Genomic DNA, 15,886 nt, shown 5'->3' on the forward strand with positions numbered 1-15,886 from the left:
TGCATCATTAATCAAATTGTTGTGCCGACACTCTGACACTCACAGTAGTGTCCGTACATTATGAACAGAAGAAGAGGAGAAAATAGTTTCAGAATTGTGAAAGCTAACTAGCTAGCTATTTCAGCATTGCTGCTTTTCCCGCGTGATTGCAACTTTCGTTTGCTTGCGTTGCGAACCACTTGACATATACTAGTATCAAATTAAGGCCATAATTAACAAGAAAAAAAGCAGGTCATAAAGAAATCTTGAACTACGTAAGCACTGTACCTGAATAAGTTGTCCACAACTTGTATCTATGCATGTCGAAATCAAAAACTGTTTTGAGCTTTTTGGGAGGCAACGCGAGTGCATGCGACTGTGCCGAGAAATTAAAGATTGAAATGTATAGACATCAATGGTGCGATTTTAATTATTCTTTTAAATCAAGCTATAATTTCGTAATTCATGATCGTTCGTTCTGTAACCTCTATATAATTGGTTATAGTTTCTTTTAAAAAAGTAAAGACTAAAATGAATTCTATTATCTTTAAGGAAATAACATGGATAGTGTCTTGTTGTTCATATGGGCTCAATTCAAAAGGTGAAGCTTTCGGTAAAGAGGAAAGGCTAAGGCCCATACTAATGGACAGGCCTAACGTGGGCCAGGCCACTATATGCAGATGGGCTAAAAGCTCCCTACTATAGCAGTTAGGAAAAAGTACACCGAATGTCCCTTAACTTGTCATCGAGTTGCAAAATCATCCTCTAACCACAAAACTAGATATACGATACCCCTCAACTACAAAACCATTTATTTTAGATTCTTTGGTGGTTTTGACCCCAGTTTTGTCCAACGTGACGGTTGAGTCAGCGTGGACCCATGTGGGCCCCACAAGTCAGGGTGTCCACGTCATCACCCTCCCTCTTTCTCCTCTTCTCTCCCTTCCTCCTCTCTCTCACTCTTCTCATCTGGGATTCTGCAGGCCGGACGGCAAGTGGAGAGGAGGCCGCGGGGTGAGGCAGGAGAGCAGGAGGGTGTCGACGGCCGACGACGGGCGACCGGCGGTGACGGCGACGCGGGAGAAGGGGAGACGGCAGTTGCGGAGGAGGGCGTCGGCGGCCAACGACAGGTGACCTGGCGGCAGCGGCGGCGACGCAGGAGAAGGGGAGGAGGTGACTGCCACCATGGCCTCGCCCTCCTTGACGAGTTCCCCTAGAGAAGGGAGAAAAAAGAGGGGAGATCCCAATTCCCAAACCCCCATTCCTCTCAAGTCTCAACCATGGTCTCCCTCCTTCGCCGCCATCCCAACCCGCTCCTCGCCACTAGCGTCCCCGCCCACCTCCTCCGTCGCTTCTCCGCGCTCCCCGATGTCGATCACTTGCCGCTGCCCACCTCGACCCCCACCCCCGCCTCCACGTGCTCCTCCATCCTCGACCTCCAGCTCGCCGTCCGCGGCGAGGCCGATCTGGCCCGCATCCACTCCCTCGTCGCCACCACGCTCTCCCGCCCCGACGATTACCCATGCCTCCACGGCTCCCGCCCGCTCTTTTCCCTCGCCGTGTCCTGTCTCCCGCGCCTCCGCCGCCTAGACCTCGCCGTCTCGCTCCTCTGCGCCCTCCTCGACTCCGCCCTGGCGTCCCCTGGTCTTCTCACCCGCGCCATCTCCCTCTTCTCAGGCCCCAACAACGCCCTCCGCGTGTTCTCTGACTCCGCGCTCGTTGCCCGCTCCAACGTCTCCCTCTCGGTGCTCCTCTCCGCGCTCTTCGGCGCTGGCCACGTCGATGATGTCGAGTCCACCCTCGCCTCTGCGGAGTCCTCTTTCGGCGTCGCCCCCGGCCGCGCCTCCCACAACGTGTTCGGCGCGAGTGAGAAGAGCAAGAGAGACGGAAGAAAGAAGGAAGAGAAGAAGGGAAAGAAAGGTGACGTGGACACCCTGACATGTGGGGTCCACATAAGGTCCACGCTAACTTAGCCGCCACGTCGGATAAAACCGGAGTCAAAACCATCGAAGAACCTAAAGCGAACAGTTTTCTAAGTTAGAGATATCATATATCTGGTTAGGTGATGATTCTGTAACTCGATGACAAGTTGAGGGAACTTTGGTGTACTTTTTCCTAGTTGTTATTGAGGTAGGTAAGCTTGTTTTGACATTGAGTTATGTCTCTCTTAATTAACCTATTGACAGGGAGTAGTAAAAAGCAGAGGAGCAGCTTGAAACAACTCACCCTCGGGGTGAAAATATGTAATACAAACTAGAAATATAGTGAAAACCTATAAGCTACCGTTGAATTATGAAATAGGCGCCTAATATTTGTCCGCGTTATCGAGAGTAAACATTTTACTAGTAATTCAACCATGAGCAAAAAAATTGTCTGGGAGTAAAATTTTACTCTCGATGATGTGTATAAATCTCAGGTGTTCAGTTTTAGTTTTAACGGTAGTTTCCAGATTTTCACTATATATGTGTTTTCTACAAAATATTTTTCCAACAAACGCCGTATCCATTTTGCAATATATATAGTGTGCTGTACGTAGAGCACTGCACCGGTTGATCCGTGGCGATCCCGGCGACCATAGAATACATGATTGTCTGCAAACCCAAAGCTCAAACAGAAGGAAGTTGTTAGACAAAGCTAACCATTCCTCGTAGCTAGTTTCAGATCAGTGAAACCAATGCTGCATCATCGGAGAAAGGAGAATCTGAAATTTTTATTTGCAAAACAACAGTGGTTGCTCAGGCCTGACAGAGATGTGTTTTCTAGGGCGATGATCGAGTTGCATGTCTGACACTTACAGACAGGCAGACAGAGTATCTTCATCTTATATATAAGCACCTTGATTGCTGTGTGCTTAATCGTGCTGAAATGAGTACCCTCGATCACGTACGTTTCAGACTTCAAGTTAATTCAGAGTAGGTTTAGGCGTTTAGCTGATGAGCTAATTAAGCTACTAACATTGTGGGTTTGTACCTACAATTCATTTGCCTTTCCACCTAACAAGTGATTGTCAAATCAAGCGTGTGCCGGCCTATGACTGCCCAACTTGATTTCTAGACCATCCACCTTGCTGAATGCTGATCATGTATTTGGCACGTAGGCTTTGAAAAGGAAGAACAGGATACAAACAACAACAGTGTTAGGTGCTAGTCCTGCAATAGTCAAACAAAACAGCCGCCTTTTCTCTACAGTCTAGCTAGTAGTCTGCACAGGCAGCACAGCCATATCCATACATCAAAGTGGGTTCTACCGCAATTAATCAGATCACACCCTCAAATTAATTACTCTCTGATAAGAGAGAATGCAAATCCAGATTTAAAGCACGAATAAATTGTTTGTGGAACTGGTAGATCAAGAATTAATCCCTTTCTGAAGATTCTATATGCAGTTAAACTTTCAGATCAACATGCTCATGTCAGGATATCTAAGTCCCAAGAATCTCTGAAAAAACTTAATACGTTTGCAATCGCATCAGAAAACAGTTGAATGATTCAGGCGCATAAGTATATTGATCATGGAAGAGATCTAATTGAATTAGCAGCAGCAAGAGGTGTGTGGTCATGGCTGCTGTTGGCTGGTGCAGTTGGTGGCGCCACAGTCGCAGGAGTGGGGAGAGAAGGCGCAGACGCCGAAGGGCTTGCCGGGGATGTTGCAGTCGATGGCGTAGCAGCATCTCGTGTCCACGCAGCTGCTCGCGTTCGACGACGCGCAGCACCGGCAGCCCATGCACAGCTCGAACGGCTCGTACGCCGCCGCCTCCGTGCCGATCACCGCCGCCTGCATCGCCGACGGCCGGTACACCAGCCTCTTCACCGGCACGTCGTACTTCATTGCCATCTTCTTGTCTGATCCTGCATGCATGAATATCAATTGATGGAATCGATCAGAAGTCAGAACCGACTTGAAGGATCACCAAGATGCATGATGAAGCAGGCGAAGATGAAGGTGTGTACGTACCTTGGGCGGCCTGGAGGAAGGAGGAGCTGAAGATGAGGAGGACGACCATGGCGAGGCCGGTGAGAGAGATGGAGACATGAGGATCTTTTGCCATGGTCAATTACTTTGTCTCTCTGGAAAGAATGGAAGAACACTGAGATGCAACGCAAAGGGGGAAAAATGGTTGGGTTTTGGGTCAGATATACTACTAATGAATAGTACTATTGTTTGGCAATAAGGCAACTCGACGCCTCAAGTCAATTTCACTCATATTTATATAGTCTGCAAGGTAACGCACCCACACATGACATGGCTTAATTGAAAAAAAAAAAACTTCACACAATTTTACTAATATGCTTAAATAGTAATTGTATTGATGCATGATGGTTGCAAATTAATCAACTCGGAAATGAAAAATGTGACCTGCCAAGCAGCTTGGCAACAAAGCTGATTTGCTGCTTTCCTCCTTGCTTCCTTTTCAGCTAACAAATATTGCTACTGCATACATGTGTCAACTAGCTAGCGGTGTGGCTGATCACCATCAAAAACTAAAAAAAGAATCGCGGATGATCGATGAGATGAACAGTCGGAAATTTCTGGAACTCTGTATGCGGAAACTAGATTCTTGTTCTGAAATTTCACACCATTAAAGCAGAGAGAATATGCATGGGCCGGGGAAGAAGAGGATTAAAAAGCATCAGCGTTTCAGAAAGTTAATTAGCAGTTGAAGATGAAGCAACCGTTGTGCGTGCCAGTTAAATGAGAGCGATTGATGTTCCTTTGTGTCAATACCAAAGGGGAATATCTTTATTTAGGTAGAGATACGTCATTTGCTGGCTCTCTAAAGTTGCATATATCACCAGGACACCAGCAAACTGATATGGTTTGCAATGCAACCTTGGCCCTTTTCGCATCTGATCCTTGTATGTTTCGCTCTTCTGAATATTTTGATATGCACGATTATTTTTCTTTTTATGAACTTAGTTTAATTCATTCTTTGTTCTCCAAATTAATTTGTGATCTTGTCATGCACAGCCGATTTTCGCTAACTCTCTAGATGTAACTGGATAGATGTAACTGGATAATTAACCAAGTCACATCCTACAGAGATTGTCCTGTATGTTGGAACTTGGAAGGATACGGTTTTAATTATTTTGTGAGGAAAAACCTTTCTTGTCAACAATGGAACAGTGCACTTGATGATTTTTCTTGAAAATGATTGCTCACTGATTTTCACGCATCTTTTAGTTATAACATGATAATGCACCAACATTCCTGTCCAGTCAGGCAGTCAGGGATCCAATTTGTGACACTTGTTTGATTAATGAGTGGTTCTTCCTTTCCATCTTCCTTCCAAGGACGACACACTTTCAGATTCATTAATTATTGTCCTTGCAGAAAAAGCTATAGCAGACACCTTTCATTTGCTAATTGAAATGCTTATCCCTGCTCTCTCTCAAAAATAAAAACATTGAAATGCTTATCTGGCTTGATCCACGTCACACACGATAACCATCTCCTAATCACTCCTTCGACGCAAGTGCGAGTGATGATGGTGACGATGACCATGGCTCAAGGGAACCATGAATTACAGTACAATAAGAGTGTATGTATTTTAGTGACTGAAAATAACTACCACTGTTGTCTATATATGCTTATTACTACTCTTTACTGCAGCATTATACTAACAGACAGGTGGCCATACGCTTAACAATCTTTTGCCTTAATTCTAAAACCATCTCTGAATCTACTTCAGACAGTATATGCATGGTTATAGAGTCAGAAAAATAACCGCTAATTAATTTGGTTTAAATTATGGTTAGTCAGACTGAAGTTTTCAGTTGAAAGATTAAGGGGAATCTATGGTTACTGTATTTTAGCACTCTAAAGTGCTGTTTGTTATCAGTGTCCCGACTGATGAGACCAAACATTTATCATAGTGCTGCATCAGAGTCGGCATCTTTAGAATTAGGAATGGAGTAACATGGTGGATGACAGATGACAAGACAATGAGGGCTCCTTGTTAATTACAAAAGCAAGAGAGCGAACAGATAATGACTGGTTTCTGTATACAATAAAATAACAGAAAGACAATGAGTGATTTCCATATCTTAAACACCTGGAGTGCAAAACTGACGCAGCCTTGAATACGAGAAACACTGATAGCATCATGATAAAACAGGTATATAGGAACAAATTATACAATGATTCACAGCAGCAATACAGATGACCACTACGTCAGGAAAACATAACACCAGCAATTTAATATCAGAAAGTAAAGCTCAACAAAAAATGCACAAAGAAAGTAGGCAATTCATGGAACAAGATACAGATGATAGACAACGTTTCAGTAGCATAGCAACCATCCAACCACTCTTAGTTCAGCCTTTCATTTCTGGGGTTAAACCTTGCCGGTTTTGGCAGGGCAAACACAGTCAACAACACATAAGACCACTGTGAAAATTAGAGGGCCTTACAAGCACCACCATGCAGAGCAAATTTACAGGTTGAAAACTGGGGAGAAAGCCAAAAAAAAAAAGAAAAAACCCAAAAGCACACAGCGCAGGTGTGCACACTCACGCACCATCCACGGTTTAGACTTGCAATGTACAACTGAACCTATTCCAGGAGCAACTGAAACAGCACACTCTCATCTCACCCTGCATGCTGGGACAGCAGGGGAGCACTTGGGGTTCGGAATCGCCCTACAGTGGACGCTGTTCGTCGTTAGTCTGCGGTTTACTCTGTAGCTCGGAAGGCCACTGCCAAGAACAGATTGAACAGCTCCATCACTTCCACCACTGCCCTGCAATGGTTCAAGAGTCTCAACGACGTCGCTCATAAGAGGCCTCGCCTTTGGGTTTTGGCTCAAGCAGTAGTATGCTAGGCTGCAGGCTTTGTGGGCAGCTCTAACTGAATACTGTCCCTCCAGTTTTGGGTCAATGATTTGGAGAAGCCTCCTCTTGTCGTTCAGTTTCGGGAGGGCCCAGTCAACCAAGCTGTGCTCCCTGCTGGGCCGTGACTTGTCGATGGACTTACGCCCAGTCAAGAGTTCAAGAAGGACAACACCAAAGCTGTAGACATCACTTCTAGCAGTCAAGTGACCTGCCCAATAGGTATATATACATCAGATGAAACTGCAAGGGCAAAACAGAAACTGCATACTTGCATATTACTTAGTAAACTTTTCTTTTTGACAAATAACCTGGTCACATTTTGATGAAGGGTAACAACGCTACTCAGAAAAAAATGTAGAAAATTTAAAAAAGATAAAACGAGGACAGTACCAGTCATCACGTATTCAGGGGCAGCATAACCATATGTTCCCATCACCCGTGTTGATACATGGGTTTGATCGCCTTCTGGGCCAGCTTTTGCCAGACCAAAGTCAGAGAGTTTAGCAGTATAATCCTGTGTAAGTGTAAATAAAAGATAAATGTTATTATGAAAAATATTTACATATTCCCAACAGCATAGAAGAGAAAGGGAAAAAAAACAAGACATTGACAAGAAATGCTACTCAACTGAGTCCAGCAGAATATTTGATGTCTTGAAATCCCTGTAGATAATTGGCCTTTCAGCATTGTGGAGGCAAGCTAACCCTTTGGCAGCCCCTAATGCAATCGACATCCTAGTAGCCCAGGATAGTGGAGTAGCTGTCCCTGAGAAGAAAAAGGAAAAGCACAGACAATGTCAGAATATTTCCTAATCTCGAATACAAGTTCACCACAATGTACAAGAACAAAATATAGTTGAGCACAATCTTTAGTCAGCCATTAATTCAGTATTGGCATATAATTTACTTCACCTACAAATGAATCGATGAAATACTGTGCCGACATTTCAAATCATACATGCCAGTATTCAATAGTATTCATTTATTTTGGAAGAAAAAATACAGAAGATATTTAGCAGATAAGTATGGGTAGCTTGCATACTCTATGCATGGTAGTGAACTATCACGAATGATTCTATTAAGTATACAAACAAAGAAAATCATGGCATTTAGCTATGGCAAGACAAATAGTTCAGATGGTTAACTGGACACTTTGGACGATCTTGTTAAAAACATGTCAATAAAGTTTTCCAAGAATGATAAATATGAAGAGGGCCTAAACTTACTGAGGGTCTAGCAGTGAACAGTTAAATCGGTTGTTCTGTCAAAAAGCTCTGGACAATTTGGAATCCCCATATGAACAGCAAGTTGAAATGAAATCCTACCAGACCAGGTTTTAGAACGCTGATCAATTTGCTCATATCAACGATATTTAATAGAACAATGTTGCGACTCTATTATCCACACTATTATCCACAATATGGTCAACTTCAGCTATGGTGCTTGATTGTATTATAGAGAGAAAAATATATATTTAAAAAGTGTGATCACAGAAACTATTCCGCCATGATATCATCATGAAGTGATGAAAAGGAGTTGGATTCTTACTTCGGAATAAGTGGTTTTCTAGACTTCCTCGAAACATGAACTCGTACACAAGCAGCCTGTGGTCATCTTCGCAGCAATACCCAATCAACTTGACTAAATTTGGATGTCTTAGCTGCCCAAGGAACCTAACCTCAGTCTGACAAAGAAACAAAAGATGAGTTACTTCCTGATAATTCTTCTAACATAACGACAAGAATGAAAAGGTAATGATTTCCAAGTTAATAATATGCCCGAAAATTGCCGAAATTGCTTACGTCAAATTAAATGCATCATGTTTCTTTTATGGACAATGTTGCTTACTCTTTTTAGAAATAAATAGAATTTCACCTATTCTGAGCATGTGTAGTAGATACACTGTTCTGTTTGTAAACTTTCAAGAAATATGCTATCTAACAGTATGACTCAGTCTACATGCATTCGGCCAATGAAATTAATACTTTAGCCTTCATCAACCTATCAAGTTTGCACATTTTTCATGATACAAGCCCAATGAATCATTCTAACCATGTATTGTAGCTTCTTGAGAAATTTTCTATTCCAAAAAGGGAACAGACTAAGAAAGATGAAATGGTGTATTTATTTGCTAGCGTACTTGTTAACATGAGTACAACTAAATGCTGCATGTGCCATTGATGTGAAATACATAGTTAGCATCAACAAATATTTTTCCATAATTTACATAATTAAGATATATCATGTTCTTGTACGAGTAATTGTTAACGTTCCGTGTATCCATGTACATAACGGACATCAGCAACCATAGTGAATATTGAACAAGGTGGCAACTCACAAGCCATTCTCTGTGTCCTTGATGTCCATCTTTGTTGAGCACCTTGACTGCAACAGGTAGTGACTTCAGACCAACCCTGACATTCTCATCTATGTAGCCCTTGTAAACAGTCCCAAACCCTCCTTCACCAAGAACGTAGTCAGCACGGAAGCTCTTTGTGATGGTCTCGAGTTCAAACAATGTGAAATCAATCACATCGTTGTATATGGAGATGTTCTTGGCATCTTCAATTTTCCTAGGTGTTGAAGGATCACTCATATCTGATGAGATGCGGGTATGCTTCCTCTCTGCAACAGCATTCTTGACAGGATGTTGTAACAAATGGAGCTGCTGAACTGAGAAGATGACATTTCAACAACAAGAAAGAAAAAATAGTCAAGGTAAAAACGAATTAAGGTTACCATAAATTCTCATACATATAAGATAAAAATAAAGCTTTTTTTTTCATATCGAATTTTCAGCATTCACAGAGATGGTTGGATGAAAGAGAGCTAATCCTGCTGAAATACATTTAGGGAAGCTATAATCACAAACTAACAAGATAACTACTGGAAACGAGCGTTGGCGATTCCTAGCAATTATAAAATGGTATTCTACCTAAAAATACTGTAAAAAAGTACATACATGGTCAAGTTGATTACAGCAAGAGGTAAACAGGATCAGGAGACCAGATCTACTGCAGAGTTGCATGCAATAAAAAAAGGGCTCCAAATTGCTTAAAGAATGCAGCAAACTGCAAGAAGTGATTATGTTTTTCCAACTTGCAGGATCATAACTCTATTTCTGTTAAACTGAAAGTCAACAGTGCCTCAGTGAAGCAGAGAGCACAGAAATTGCAGCACTATTGGGGGAAGTGCCTGTAAATTGTCCCGATGAACACAATGAAGCAGAATTTCTGATACAGCAACCAAGAAGATAAGGAAAGACAGTAAGATCGTAACTTGGCCGGGATATGCAGCAGAAAAGAAATCATAGAGCAATCACACCAGAAAGCTTAAGGAGATAAGGCTCCCCCCCCCCCCCCCCCCCCCCCCCCAAAAAAAAAAAAAAAGAGAAAAAGAAAGAAAGAAAGATGATGTTGAGCAAATGTAGACTGTAAACCAAAATCCCAGAATCCCCATATGCAACGAACAGAAAGACAATGTTGAACATTTGGAGCAAATGTTGATATTAGATTTTAATCAAACCTAAACCGAGAGTACCAAAATGCCGATTTGGAATAGACCTAACAAGAATCAACATTTGCAACCAAAACACCCATCCAAAGGTCCCAATAAGCCATAGGCCATCATATATAGCAAAAAGGAAAGACAGTGCTTTTGTCAATTCCCCACTGAACCCACCAACCAAGAGATCAGGGGAAACCTAGAAATAACCACCAAGATCAAATTTTTTTGATGAAATTCAGATCATCCAACCCGAGATCCCATCCCAACAACCAGCATCCTTAAGAAAACAATCACCGGGAAATCCCCCAAGAAATCAATCCGAGGAAGCGAAGAATACCTTGGGCGTGCGCCGCGACGACGGCATTCTCCTCTCGCGTCCCGCAGTTGCCCATCTATCTACTCCTCCTCCTGATGTTGTTGATGGTGGTGGGTCTGCCTCTCTCTCTTGTAGTGGAGGCCCAAGCTCTCATTCTTGGGGATGCCTATGCCATGCGCCGCCGGTAGAGGCGAAGCTGCGTGCTCTTCCTCGTCCAGTGGCCTGTGGGGGGCAGCGGAAACGAAGCTTTGCTTTGGTTTGCTTTGCTGTGTGCGCGTGGGAGTGGGATGGACGGTGGTGGAGAGGATGCACCAACACCAACGCCTTAACCGTTAACTGGAGGAGGAGGAAGAGGAGAAGAAAAGGCTGTGTGCTGGTGTGCGCGAGATTGACAGACAGAGACAGAGATAGATGATGGGAGCAAGAGACTCTGCTCTCTGCTGCTGTTTGGTGTGGGTCTCCTTTAAAAGCATTGCCATTTCACTTCACCATGGATTGGTTGGTTGGTTAATCACTTTTTAACTGTGCAACTCTCTTGGTTTTTAATACTAACCATATTTCAGAGCAAGTTTAATATCATAATCATCTAATCCCTCCGTCCTAAAATATAAGGGATTTTAGATGGATGTGATATATCTACACATTCATCTAAAAATCCCTTATATTTTGAGACGGATAGAGTATTAGTTTAAAAAATTAACCCATATCATCTATAGTATACTTAGTAGTTCACTCATACAATATATTTACCTGTAGATACATATTACACCACTAATACATACCCCCACATTTTTATCTCACATAGGTTATTGGAGCCCGTGGTGCAGCTGGCTATAAATTTGTAGCCCGTTTTTTCTCTCTCCTCTACGTAAGTATAAATATGATGTAGCAATATGTAGAGCTCGCTTATGTCATCTTATTGTATCCGCCCTGATAAACACTCTCATGGTAATATTTGTGTTTTGCAAAATGAAAAATACATTATTCCCAACTTCCCATATCCCCTCATATTTTTACTCCAACTTTGATTTATGTAAATTTCCTCTGTTCCTAGATAAGTCTCACTCCATGTAGCATAAATCATAGAACAACCTAAGTACGTAATAATTGAGCTGATGGATTTATTTGGAAACCAGTACTATATGTACTACAAAAGTACGAACCATGAGCAATGGGATCCACCACCTCCTAAAGATTCCTCTTGTTGGGATAATTTCCATTCACAAGTGAAGTAACATAACTTATGGATTTGCTGAAACCAAATTAAAGGGAAATTGTGTTTATTTTTCTGCAAAAAAAAAAAGAGAGAGAGAATCATTGGTGCTAGCTCTGTTTTTTTTTTTTTTTGCCTGTGGAAACTTTTATTGTTCTAGAAGATTAGTTACACTGTTGTTATTGTCACATTTCTTGATATGCAAGCTCTGTAGCGATGAACACCAAAAGCTTTATTGTCATCACCATCACAATCTTTTTCAATTCTTTTTGGTACAACAAAATCGGATCATGACTTGGGAGGATGTTTCTTTTCCATGTCTCCCCTTTTAGTGATACAATGCTGTTGGGCCATGATATAAGCCATACATGCATGATAGTACAGCAACTTATTTCGTGTCTCAGCAGAAATAGGAAATATGGTAAGCTCAAAATGAAATCTTATTAAAATGTGATACTAGCTTTCTAAGATAGAGAAGAGACAATTGTAGTAAATCCATTTAAACTAAGAGGAACTATATATCAACAAGCTTTCCTTGTTCTCATTTATCGCTTGAACAAAACTGCAAACTCATCTGCTTCTACTACCAACAAAGTACATTGTCTAATCTTACACAAATCAGAGATATAAAATAAGGCTCCTTGGATCAAAATATTTTTGAAGGAATTTTGTAGGAAATGAATCCTATGAAAAATTTGCCAACATGGTCTTTTGGAACAAAAGGAATTAGTTCCCACAGATACTATGAAATGCCTTAGAAATAGCCAAAATCAGGATTAGTAAAATGAGGTTCAACCTCATCAAAATCTTTCTTTGTCTATCTCTATCCCTCTCTTGTGCTCCATCGAAATGACTATTTATATGTAACTTTCTACGTCTTATCATTCATAAGATGTGAAGTGCTAAGGCATTCTACTCTTGCATTTTTTTTCTACTCCATGTTTTGAGAATCCTATGTTCTGAATGAGCCCTAAAACTGAAGAGCATCCTGCCTATCTTTACACACACAAAAATCTTATCAAAATAACAATAAAAAAAAAGAACAAGTTGGCATGAAAATGGGAGATTGAGGAAATGTGCTTCATGCTAGCTTGTAGAAGGAGCATTATAAGAGGAAGGACCACAGACAGAAAAAGATAAGATGGTGGGCATCGGCTAATATCTGCCCATGCAAATATGCAATGCATGTCCAGCAGCATGTGCACACAACCATATCACACGGGTGTGTAGCTGCAGGCCGAGCCTACCACCAAACACCATCAGCAAGCAACAGCAACTGGGGACTGATCAAGCTAAGCCAAGTGGCTGCAGGCTGCAATATACAGTATATCATCTTCATTTTCTTCTCTTTCTTTTGGCCATCAACTGCATTCCACAACCACAAGAGGGAGAGGAGCAAAGGCAACAAGATGAGCATGAAGTGCAGCATATGCAGCAGAGAGTGCATGGATGCATGTGAGAAAGAAAGGAGATTGTATCATCGCAGCTGAGCGAGGAGATCTTCTACCTTGGAATTAGCAAAAGCTACCCACCACCACCCGCATTCTTATCACAAGTTAATAAAGCTGCTACTGCATATGCAATTGCAGGGACCCTCCCTCTCCGATGAATTGAACAAATCAACTTAAGGTAGTTAACATTGCTGTCATGTGCCTTTAAGGTAGTTAAGGTTGTAAATGGCACTCGTGTAGATCAGATCATCAGGGCCAGGGTCTGTCTGAAACTAGAGATTCTTTAATTGCACACAGGAATCTTAAACAAATTTCGAAGGAATCCAGCAAATTCTTGCGTTTTACAGGTTAAACTCTTATGAAGTGGATTTCCTTATGTACTAACTGGGTTCCAATTTATGTTTCATTTTTGCTCAGCATTTAGTCATGGCACAAGATCACACCATGAATAAACTTTAGCACCAAAACTGTCACTATGTTTTAGCTGATGGCCTATATATAACTGTCAGGCTTAAAATACAGTAGTAATCCAGAGCAAAAGGTTAAGCTGGCCATGCGAGACAAAAGAAATAAAAAAGATGGCCGAGTAAAGAAATGGCTGGAGTACAGCAGTGACAGTTGAGGAGAACGTGCGAGGGCTCCGAGCCATGATCATTTGCTTACACATCATCCATATTTTACTTTCGTATGATAGATATCATTTTTTCTTTCCCTAGGATAGTGATCCATTTTTCTCAGTAGTTATACGTGCTTGGAATTGCAGGGGAGTTGATTGAACAAGGAACGCCAAAGGCAAGATTCATCAGTATCGTTGTTAAACCTATTAATGGAGCCAATGATATTGTTGGATATAGACGTATAACTAATAGCATTTTTAGATGATTAGCGACTTTTTACAATACACATACCATAGGTGGCACTCGGCAGTGCAACCGTAAGTGGCTGAGCTCAAGTTATAGCCCGATCTGATCGGGAGTTGGCTCGTCATTTGGTTAAAACACATCATTCCTTTTTTTTTCTTTCTATCTTAATAACATATATGGTTGATCTCCTTTGGTCATCCTGGAAAAAAAACCCATCATTCAAACAAATAAAAATTTACTACTATCAGCCGAACTAGCATAGCATATTTTAGTTGTCACTATCTATAAGAAATACATATATCCTCTTTAACATTCAGATATGCTATTTTTTCATAAACTTTTCTACAATTCAATTGTATGCAAATCAAGTTGCAATTTAGAAACCGTATCAATGTAAAAGCGTCACTTGTGATTGAAGGTACTGATTTTAAGTTATCTACTCCTATATAAAAAAGGAACCAGTAGTTACCTCATGATTAAACATGTGGGAATCCATCTCTCAAGCCGATCAGACAGATTGTCAGCGATTATTGTAGATAAATCATCCCTAGATGCATGCATAGCTACATGTCAACATGTAATGAGAAGGGTCATGATACGTGTGAAGCGATTGGACGGTAGCGGCTACGTGTACCTCCTTGTGATGGATTAGTAGCGACAAGTACACGATTAAGGAATTAATTAGGCCTGCAAGTGCGTGTCTGCACATGGTTGCAAGTTTTGAGAGTTCTTGGGATATGTTAATTAGTGAAGTAATTAACTGATGTGATATCATAATTAACTAGTCTGATCGATCCACGCCAAAAAGCTCTTCGCTGGAGGCTTTTAGGCCCTCCAATTTTGTGAGTTATGAGGTGAATGCTTAGCCACAGGACAAACTAAAGCTGACTTGCATTTTATTTTATTTTTGTTCAGTTCAGTTCAGTTGTGCATGCATGCAAAGAGGGATCCTTTGATGGCCTGATCAACTGTAAAATTGTTTATAAACATGGTTAGTAATATAGAAATGACAGAGATAGATTCCATGAGTTGGTACACTAGTGGAGCCTGACAGTGCAGTGGTAAAAAATTACAGGGTTTTCTGAACATTCTAAAAATCAACTCATAGGGATTATATGTTCTACATCTGAAAAAATAAAAATAAAATTCCAAGATGCGAAAAGATAAATGCTAGCTGAGATAGTGTTTCAACTCTTTTCAGCACTGATGTTCTTGTACTTTAAAAAAAAATCAAATCAACTAGATTTAATCTTACAAATTTTACAGGGAGTGGTAACATTAGAAAAATCAATCTTCTTCCAGAACATAGCGAATGTGACCATACCCATTCAGGAGATCACGGGTGTGAAGCTGGTCCATGAATTGATCTCACATTGTATGATCATTTCTGATGTGGTAAAGGCCCCCATTTAACCTACACACTAGACAGACAATGATCCACGGATGAGGCTGCTGCCATGCCAACCTGATTCTCAACGGTTTCCTCACTGACAACTTGGCTCCAGCAGCATCATCCTGTCTATTTCTACATGCTAATTAAGCATGGGACCGGAAGGGGAAAAACAGCAAAGAGAGAGTGATTGAGGATTCCATTTGCATTCCAGTCCAGGTCCGGCCCCATGAAATGAAACCAAACCAAACAGTAGTACAGGATTCCAGGTGTGAGATGAGACGAGATGGCATTTCTGATAATAATAATAAGTGACCATGGGCTCTGCGACAGTCGTC

At 41.4% G+C, this 15,886-nt stretch overlaps 2 protein-coding genes across 2 annotated transcripts; both read right to left on the reverse strand.

The window, feature by feature from the left end:
* Positions 1-3,327: 3,327 nt before the first annotated feature.
* On the reverse strand, positions 3,328-4,540 carry LOC127757648 (uncharacterized). The gene is made up of 3 exons (XM_052283214.1): positions 4,336-4,540; positions 3,934-4,046; positions 3,328-3,827 (listed from the first exon to the last, which is right to left on the reverse strand). Exons 2-3 carry the CDS (start codon positions 4,025-4,027, stop codon positions 3,535-3,537), a joined length of 387 nt encoding a protein of 128 aa, XP_052139174.1. The 5' UTR covers positions 4,028-4,046; positions 4,336-4,540; the 3' UTR covers positions 3,328-3,534.
* Positions 4,541-6,263: 1,723 nt separating this feature from the next.
* Positions 6,264-11,067, reverse strand: LOC127757242 (probable serine/threonine-protein kinase PBL8). Its single transcript, XM_052282722.1, has 6 exons — positions 10,653-11,067; positions 9,147-9,481; positions 8,357-8,492; positions 7,438-7,574; positions 7,200-7,323; positions 6,264-7,017 (listed from the first exon to the last, which is right to left on the reverse strand). The coding sequence occupies exons 1-6, from the start codon at positions 10,705-10,707 to the stop codon at positions 6,563-6,565; spliced, it is 1,242 nt and encodes a 413-aa protein (XP_052138682.1). The 5' UTR covers positions 10,708-11,067; the 3' UTR covers positions 6,264-6,562.
* Between the last annotated feature and the right edge of the window lie 4,819 nt (positions 11,068-15,886).

The sequence above is a fragment of the Oryza glaberrima genome, chromosome 12 (assembly GCF_000147395.1).
Source record: "Oryza glaberrima chromosome 12, OglaRS2, whole genome shotgun sequence".
NCBI lineage: Eukaryota > Viridiplantae > Streptophyta > Magnoliopsida > Poales > Poaceae > Oryza > Oryza glaberrima.